We start from the raw sequence: 9,911 nt of genomic DNA on the forward strand, positions 1-9,911 counted from the left end.
TGTAATAGACTTGAGTTCATAGGGTCATGGCTGAAAGGATATTCGAGCAGATTTGTTACCTATTCCTGTAACATTACTTTTGTTTTTACTTCTCAAAAATCATTTTTTCATTATTTGATGTTTTACAGTCTCACACAATCTTGCTTGTTCAACCAACAAAGAGGCCTGAAGGAAGAACATATGCAGACTATGAATCTGTCAATGAATGCATGGAAGGTATGGAACAAAGTTCTTTCATAAACAATATCTAATGATGGGGTTTAGTACCATTTTAAGCCAGCGTCACTTAAAAGTTTTGTATTATACTGCATGTAGGTTCTCTAGTTGTTGTCAATGGAGCTGGATCCTAGAAAAAATCCTGCTGGATTGGACAGACTGGCTCCTGAATCCCATTTTGATTCGTCCACCCCTTCCTATAAACATTGTATTTGATATTTAATTACATTCACCGATCTCTGTGGCTTGCAATTTGTATTGAATGAGCTAACATTTAGAAAGCCACTTTTGTGCAAAATATTTTATAAGATATTACATATACTGTAGTTAATATTTGTAATGATATTTATTTAATGCATGAGTCCTCTCTGTATATTTGCATGTCTTTTTATTTATATTTGTTCTTTCCACTCATAAGTGCAGATCAAGCTATACAGCAAAAGTGACAGTACAAACTAGAACATGTTTACAGTGATTATATTTTATTCCCATGGTGTGAAATATTGAATATACTTAAAGCTGAGCTCTTGGCACAAAAATATTCATTTACATCTATATTACAGTAGCCACAAAGGATAAACTACAGTTTTGGTTCCTCAAATGCCTTTGCAAGGCCAGCTATTCTCCTTTTTGTTTTTTTTAAGATTGTTTAAAAAGAAACATATACATAAACAATAAGGAATTCAATAAGAACAACAAAACAGAGCAGACAATAATCCAATCCCTTTCCCCATAGGTACAAACCCGCCCACTACATTCACCAAAGCAAAATATGAAATGTATGGTCAGATACTGGGCAAGTCAGCAGTGGGGTGGTGCAGACATCATCACTGTGCTGTATATAGCCTGTGCAGAGATGTGGGAGGTACCCAGCTGGTCCACCCACTACAGGCTGTGTGCAGGAAACTACAATTGAGGGCGGATACAAGACCAGTCACCCTGCAAAAGAGCAGCAGTGACCGGTCTCTGTTACAGGAAATTTGTGCACATAAGCAGAGTAGAGGAGTTATTTCATGCTGGATTACTGCACAGATCTAGAAGTAATACGGGAAGAACATGGAGAATTAGGCTAGTATTCCCCGTGGTAGTAGTAGTATGGCCCTTGTATTTGGAGAGTATTTGTTAAGCCTGGATTTCAGCTTTAAAATTGAACTGCATACAGTTATTTGACCATGACTTTAAAGGGAATGTAAAGTGTTTTGCATATATTTTAATTCTGATTTTATGATCCAGAAAAAAAGTTTTTTTTTCCTTAAGTTGAGTAAATATGGAATATTGTGTATGAATCGGTAATATTTACATTTCAGGATAGCATCTGAAGGCAAATGGCTGTGCAATTTCTATTTAGTGTTAGAAAAATAAAGATTTCATCTAAATCAGAAATACACTCACCTGCCACTTTATTAGATACACCTTGTTAGTACCGGGTTAGACCCCCCCTTTTTGTTTTCAGAACTTCCTTAATTCTTTGTGGCATAGATTCAACAAGGTTCTGGAAACATTCAGCCCATACTGACACGATAGGATCATTAGTTGCTGCAGATTTGTCTATGGTGCAAATCTTCCCTCCGCCATATCCCAACGGTGCTCTACTGGATTGAGATCTGGTGACTGTAGAGGCCCTTTGAGTACAGTGAACTCATTATCATGTTCAAGAAACCAGTTTGAGATCATTTTAGCTTTGTGACATGGTGCATTATCCTGCTGGAAGTAGCCATCAGAAGATGGGTATATTGTGGTCTTAAAGGGATAGACCTGGTCAGCAGCAATACTCAGGTATGCTGTGACATTTAAGCAATGCTCAATTGGTGCTAAGGGGCCCAAAGTGTACCAAGAAAATATTCCCTACACCATTACAACGCCAGCCTGGACCTTTTACCCCTTTTCACTAAAAATCCTATTGGCATGCAGCTCTGCATGCTGATCTAAAATCATCCTACATTAATTAAACATATTTTCCCCAGTCATCTTCCAGGACAGCCATCGAGATATAGGCTCCGCCAAAAGCCATTTTCCTCTCATGAGATGTGCAGTTGTGCACATATGGCAGAGTACCAGGAAGTAAAGGGAAATATATTAATCTGCCCTCATTAGAAGAAAAAAAAGCCTATGTGAGAAGAATGGGGAAGAAAAGAGTGATAAGATATGCAAAGCCTGGAATTATCTAGAAGTATTGGTCTGTAGTTGTCATTACAAACATTTCTGAAGGTGTTGGTTGTCATTTCATAGATATGGGTGAAGTTCCTCTTTTAAACTGGTGGGTTTAGTTACGCTTTACTATCCTATATAGCAGTGGTTTTCAACCTGTGTAACCTCAGGACCCACATTTGTCCTCGGTCATTAAGTCGCGACCCAAGTTGCACTGCGATGGAACACGCGGCAGTGTGCGCTGCTGTGCTGTGACGGAGCTCCTTCCATATGTGCATTGTTTGTACAGCTCCAATGCGCACCTGTAGAGGTGCCGGGAGCCAGAATGTGATGTCCCTCCAGTCCAGGCACCTCTACAGGACATGCGAGGGAGCTGTAAGCAATGCACGTAAAGGAGGTGCTCCCAATGAGGTCATACCCCCACCCCACCTCACCTCACCTCAAGTCGACACTCAGCGCTGGGCAGCATATTTTAAATGGCTGCTCGGTGTGAGAACTGACGGTGCTGCTCTAGGGGGAGGCTGAGGAGGCTTTCACCTAGAAAAGTGGAAGGCATGCGACGACCCACTGATCACAGGGTCGTGACCCACTTTTGGGTCATGACCCACCAGTTGAGAACCAAGGCTATATAGCATACTTAAATTCAAACCCTCCCTATCTGTTAAAACACCTTTTTAACCTCATACTTGACCTTAGGCAAATAAACCACAACCAGCCTGTAAAAAAAAAAAAAAAAAATCATACTTGGCTTTCGGGTGGGCAGGGTCTACAGGGGCTTTTGCTATTCAACATTTCCAGGAATGTTGAATACCTGGTCCCTTGCTCGGTACTGTGGTTCCTCCCGCCAGCTATTGCATCACTGCAGGAAACATCCATGCTATCCTGAAGATGGAATCTGAGCTGTGATATTTGCTGCTCCTAAATTGAAGAGTGGGTAATATGGATGACATTTTGTGGAACTGGTTTTGCTTTACTTAAAGAGTAATTACACTTTTATGTTGAGAAAAAATCAATCCTCTCCGGATGATCTGAGTACATTATAAGGATTTTAACATACTTTGTTGCAGTTTCTGTTTTTGAAGAAATAACTTTTTGTTCCATGTTCTTTCCAGACTGATCCCTGAATAGGAGGGTCTGGGTTCATTATCACCACATGGTGGGCTTCCTGTGCTGTAATAGGGAAAGTTGCAGAGTTCTCATCCCTTTTTAGAAGTAATCAACCTTTAGAGAATATCTCACCAAAAATGGAATTCCTATTGCAAGGGATGCCAAAAGTTATACTTGGATCTTAGTGCAGACTTCTGGGAAAATAGGTCAGCCAATCACAGAAGTAGGAAGTGGCATTTCTGTTCTGCACCAAGTGGGTACAGAACGTCTACAGGTTACCATATTGCATTGAATCTTTTTGACGGATTTAGAACTTTACAGCAGCTACAGTTTTAAATTAAATGGTCATTTTTATTAACAATAAATTACAAAATGGCTTGTGCAACAATTTATATATGCTAGATTCATTTTTTAAGATTTTTTTTTAAAAGTGGAGTTACTAGAAGTGCTTTTTCTTAATGCCTTTCATGATTTTAAATGTATGCTTACTATTACAAATGATTTTGCGCCAATATATAAATAGCTGCGGACACTAGAGAAAACCACCAAAGGTGATGCCGTGTAACAATATAAAATATGTATGTGTGTGCTGCGCTCGAAGTCCACAATTCACAATAAGTAATTTAAATCCAACCAAGTGTCCCCTAATAAAGTACATGTTCCACTCCTAAAACTGTACAACCTCATATAACAAGAAGTAAATGTGCAGTACTGTCTCAAAGTGCTCAATGCTGCAAATGTGCTGCGAATTCTTCACCACTTCCACCACCGTGTCTGCCACTCACCTTTTTACTATAGACCCACACACAGGTCAAATATTGCTCTCCAGGCTTATTTTCTCCTTTAGTCTCTCAGGGCACCATACAGAGATTGGTTCTCAGGTGTAGATATTCAGGAAAAAACATGCACACAATCCATAGTGTAAAACAGTATAACATGTTAAAATCTTTATTAAATAAACAACTACTCACATCGAATCGAAAAGCAAACACAGTCCCAAACATGGATGGATCCCGAACTCCCCTCACCGATGTCAACAGTCCAGCGTTCTCTAATGCTGAGGCCGAGTGTCACTGCAACTGTACCGAAAACTCAGCTCTGCCCTGTAGGCTACGCCCTACGGAGCTACTGACAAAGACCGCAAGTGATGTAACATATGTAGGGCAAAGCGAGGCTTTCTGTACAGTTGCATAGTGACACTCGGCACCTGGCCTCAGCATTAGAGAACGCTGGACTGTGATAACGGTCTGCAGCATTGAGCACTTTGGGGACAGTACTCCATTTATTTCTTGTTATATAAAGTTGTGGAGAAGAATTAGCAGCACACTTGCAGCATTGAGCACTCTGAGACAGTACTGCACATTTACTTCTTATGAGGTTGTACAGTTTTAGGAGTGGCACATGTACTTGGTTAAAACACAGTGCTCAGCCTTTACATTTGTCTGTGTGAAACTGCACAAACAGTAAGTATTCTTTTCTATTCTTGCTTTGCATATGCACAGATTACAGATCTAATGGGCATGACAATTAGTGCCAGGATGATTGGTTTAAGCATTGTTGGTGCTGCAGAAATATTGGGCTTTTTAAATGCAGCAGTCATGAAGGTTCACAGTGGATAGACCCAGACACAACACCCTCCAGCAAAACATTTGTATCAGAAGCAGTTCTTGTTGCTTAACATAAGAAATAACTGTGGCTGGGTCAAAAATCATAGTGTTCAACAGGTAACACTACACTAGTAGTAGCTGTAGTATACAATGGAAATGCAGTGGTGTGCACTAAAGTCAACATCTGCTTGGTACAGTGGATCCTGATTCCAACCCAACCGCTAAACTTGGGGGCCGTGTAACAATCTTGGGATGAACTTAAATGCTTATCTTTATAAGGGAACAGCCATAGCCAACCCTGTTCCATCCACCTTGAGTAGTTGTATGATGACTGCATGGTCAGATTTTATACTGTAATACTGACCTCAGAGGAGTTTCAACAGTCTCCATTTTTTATCATGGCCAACAGTGGTCCAGTGCATCACTGAACACGTTACTCTGGGCCCTGTTGGATCCTAAAATGGCACCAGGCAAAACTATTGCAGTAAATGTTCTGTTTTTATCATACTTTGTCTATAGTTATGTATGAAATACACAAAGGTTCGGACAATCCATGCTTTCTGTACAGTGTTTGTTGATCTCATGTCGCTTTTTTTCCCCCTCTTAGGAGTTTGTAAAATGTATGAAGAACACTTAAAGAGAATGAACCCCAACAGTCCATCCATAACTTATGACATCAGTCAGTTGTTTGATTTCATTGATGACTTAGCAGATCTTAGCTGTTTGGTGTAAGTATTTCCTCACTGAATTTATTTTTTGATGAACTAATATTGTGAAGTGGAACTTTTTTGGGGCATAGTGTTAGAAAGAATTATAACTTATTTCAGATTTATAGTGTCTGTCTGGTGAATGTTCTCTCAATCTTGTCCGATGCACAAAGTGGTGGGGAAGCATCAGTTTAACTCTGTGCATTGCACACTTATACAAGCGCAGGTGATCGTGTAATTATGGAATATCTGGTAGGAGATGACCATAAAAAAACTGACACAGAGCCTTACTGTAGTAGGCAAAGCCACAGGTTCACTTTAATACCTAGCACTGTACATATTCTACTTTTCTGCTCTGTTTAGCTCACAAAAACAAAAGAAGCCATGTCTAAGCTTCAAGTAATTGGAGATTTCATAGGGCTAAAGACTGTACTCCAGCTCCCACATGACGGTGCTCTGTACTGTTAATTGCCTGCCCAGACCTGCATGGCTGCATCATGGTAGGAAGGGGAGAGAGCAGTGGGACACCCATACCCAGAGGTACCAGATTGTTCTCTGATGGGCAAACATATGCATTTTGTTGTAGCTCCCTGGATATTATAAGTAGGAGGAGAGGGTTTTAGTTAAAGTAGAGCTGAAGCCAAAACTTTTTTTTTTAGGATAGAGTATGGGAGATTTCCTTTCACTTCCTGTCCGATGGCTACCACAGGAAATGAGGCCTTCTGAGAGTGGGAAATGCCTTTTGTTTATAACTAGTGTCTGCATCGGAGGAATCCCATCTATTCATGTTCTAATGACAACACGGGTTTTTTTTTTCCACTTTCAGTGGTAACGGTCACCAGGGCAAATAGAGAGTAAATCTCCCTAACAGGGACACAGAAATAAAAAAAACGCCTTCTAATCTCTCTCCACTCTATACAAAACCAAAAAAAAAAGTGTTGTGTTCAGTTGCATTTTAAGTGATCCTATTGCTTTGCCCTTCACAGGTTCACTTTAATACTTTTTATTTGATAAACTGAAACTCATCTCCTAATCCATAAAAGTGAACCGTTTATAAAGTAAACTGGATAATATTTGTATAGTGGTCCATAATGTATACTATATAAGATGGTTGCCACTACTTGTTTGCTTTGAAGCTAACACTCCACAGGTTGTACCTACTTGTGTTTAATATTAAAGTGTGACCACGTCTAATATAAAGCAGCATAATGCATTACCCTCCCCCCATGTTTATTAGAAATGTGAGCAGCTGTCAAATGCAAATCTTTGCTGAAATCTTAGTTTTCACAAACATATCATGCTTCTGATAAATGGGGCCTCAAGCTCTATCAGTCTTTGCGATGGCAGTATTGGTAAATTAATATTGCCCCCCGACTTTACTGTTCTCTTGCAGGTACCGCGCAGACACTCAGACATACCAGCCCTACAACAAAGACTGGATCAAAGAGAAGATCTATGTTCTGCTCCGTCGGCAGGCTCAGCAAGCGGGGAAATAGGGAGACAGTGAGGAGAGCTGACATGTACAGCGGACATCAGAGGGTGTTTTGTTTTGTAATATAGTGGTTTTGTGTTTTCTTTATGCTTAAGCAGACAGAATTTTAGATCAAATTTGTCAGATGTCGGAAGCATTTCCTTTTTTATTGAACCATGTTTGAGCCAACCAGTAATGTCTGTCTGGTTGTACTTTCCCTACAAATCACTGAAGTTCAGCAGTGCTGGTGGTGTAGAGCTGGGCTGTTTGGTGATCTTGGCACCCCCTTGTTTTGGTTAAGGTATGCCCTAAATCAAATATTTTAGAAACCTTTAATAAACTCCTAATAAGTTGATAGTTAAAATGTGTTTTGTGTTTTCCTTGTTGCTTAATAGATGCATTATCATGAATCTGATATATAATTGCTGATTTTATGTGTCAGATTAATCTACAACAATGTTCGTGCAGGCCAGCTACATCAAAGGAAATGTTGAATTATGGATAATATATCATCAGCACTATCCAGAAAAGTAATGACTGCCATTCGTTCATTAAGGCAATGGACCCCTGGTGCTCTAAATCCAGAAGCATTCCGAATCGGCATCCCAGGTCCAGAGGCTGGCCCACCACCTTGCTACTTTTGGGACCTCGCTATTGGCCAGTTGGGGCTGCCCATCATAGTAATGTGTGAGATTTAGAAGTGGGGGCAAACTAGGGCAATACCTCTATACCAAAACTTCTCTACATGTGGGGCTTTGAAGGAGCTGATTTAGGAAATATATGCAACTTTACTATAAAGTATATCTGAACTCAAAAACAAAAATGTAATACAGTATATTGCAGCTTTGAAGTCCTCAAATGTGGTGGCTGCATTAGTTTCCTTTTTTTTTTTAAAGGCCAATCACATATTTGGCTGGTGATCCTGATGGAAATCTCGTGCCCTTTAAACTTCTATGGGTTAAAACAAAATCTTAATGTCAGCAATGCCCATTTATATAATGGAGAAGGAGGTGTTTTAGTCTAAATCAGGAGAGCAGACTAGGTTAACAGTGCTGCTCCTCAATAGATACAGTACAGTGACTGAGCATTGTCACCCTAAGGCAGGAAGTGTATAAGGCCTCATTTACGCAGGCGGCAAGGGGGCAGTAAAACAGACGCTCACTGCAATGGTAGCACTGTGCCCCAACAGTGCTGTACACACTGCTGCAAAAAATATACAGAATGTCAAACTCGACAATTGCAATGAGACTGACTGATCTAATCAAGCTGGTAAGTCAGTCTTTCAAGGGGTAAGTTATTCAGCTGTATGATTTAACCCTTTCTGTGCCACCGACGTATGTTATACAGTGGAACACAACCGCTTGCAGCTGGCCACATCAGTATGCCATACCTTGGTGGCTTTTACCCTTCTGCTATATGATCATGGTTGCTTTAGCCAGGGGGCGGGGGAGGAAGCGCTGTCATCCAGTGGTAAGGAGCCACAGCGGAATAGGGAGGAGAGAGCAGGGATGCTGTCACCCTGTCTGTTTCAGAATGACAGTGGCTCTGTGTGTGACTGAGTGGACGATTGGTAAATATGTGGGATATTTACTGATCCTCTGTGCAGCACAAACACCGGAGTGATCAGCTGACTCCCAATGTTTTGTAAACAACTAGGTACACATAGTATGACATGTATGCTTTTCATCACTTCCTGTTCGTTCATGAGTTACTCATTGGGAAGTAGCACTTACTACAGAGGCTTCTCCCCATTCAGAAAATGGTTGAAGGTAAATATTTTCTGAATGAATGGGAAGCCTCTGTACTTGGTGATTTCCATTCATTTAGAGCAGATCCTGTAGAAAGATCAAGAACTTTTCTATTTCAAAAAGGAAATGTCAGGGGTCTGTTTTAGACCCCTAATATTTCCCTGTAAAAATAACAAACAAGTAAATAATCAAATAAAACACTCCCTCCCCCCCACCCATATTGTAGTGTATGCGGTGTTAGAACGCATTGCAGTGCTTGATTTTTTTATTTTATTTTTTTGAAATGTAACTGGCGGTGCATAGCAAAGTGTTGTGATGCATTGCTGTGCGTTTTGATACACTGTTGCGATTAAATGAAGGCCTGCATCATTTTATCAACACAGCACAAAAACTATTTTTAAAGTAAGTTGCTTATTTACAGTTTTGCGTTACTACTTTTTACAGTTTCACAAAAAGGCCCAAATTAAATTGTACAAATATTTGTTATTCAATAGTTTTATCTTTTAGATTGTAGGAAAAGTGTTTTTTTTTGTGCACTGATACTGATTTTAGTGTGCTTTTATCAATTGAATTGTGTATTTTTATCGGTTTAATATTGATTTGATAAACATTTGCACAATTACCACAGGACCTACAAATTTAGTAGCACCATCTTTTTATTCTACCGGGCCTGTGCTTTCAGAAAATATATGGTCTTTTACAAACGCTAGCAATGCAGCAGAAGAAGCTCAAAACAATGGAATAAATGCAAAAATGGTGTGGCCAGCTGAGGTGTAAAGTGTTCCGGAGGGCTTGGCAGGGAAAGGGGAAAACAAGAACTGATAATGGGCAAAATTGAAAGGACTACAAACAGCATGGATTGTCAAACAAGCTTTGATTCAAGTGGTGTTAGGTGGTGTTCGTTTTT

General features: G+C 40.0%; 1 protein-coding gene across 2 annotated transcripts in view; it reads left to right on the forward strand.

Annotated features, from left to right (window-relative positions):
- ERH (enhancer of rudimentary homolog (Drosophila)) overlaps positions 1-7,614 on the forward strand; it is an 8,076-nt gene extending 462 nt beyond the window's left edge. The window contains exons 2-4 of one of the 2 annotated variants that reach the window (XM_018565091.1): positions 129-216; positions 5,686-5,806; positions 7,190-7,614. In XM_018565091.1, coding sequence (XP_018420593.1) covers positions 129-216; positions 5,686-5,806; positions 7,190-7,292 — 312 coding nt within the window. In that variant the 3' untranslated portion in view covers positions 7,293-7,614. Of the gene's footprint in view, positions 1-128; positions 217-5,685; positions 5,807-7,178 lie in introns of both variants that reach the window. The other variant, XM_018565090.1, reaches the window with a different exon arrangement.
- Positions 7,615-9,911: the final 2,297 nt, after the last annotated feature.

Source organism: Nanorana parkeri, unplaced genomic scaffold (assembly GCF_000935625.1).
Source record: "Nanorana parkeri isolate BGI_ZX_2015 unplaced genomic scaffold, ASM93562v1 scaffold812, whole genome shotgun sequence".
In the NCBI taxonomy this organism is placed as follows: Eukaryota; Metazoa; Chordata; class Amphibia; order Anura; family Dicroglossidae; genus Nanorana; species Nanorana parkeri.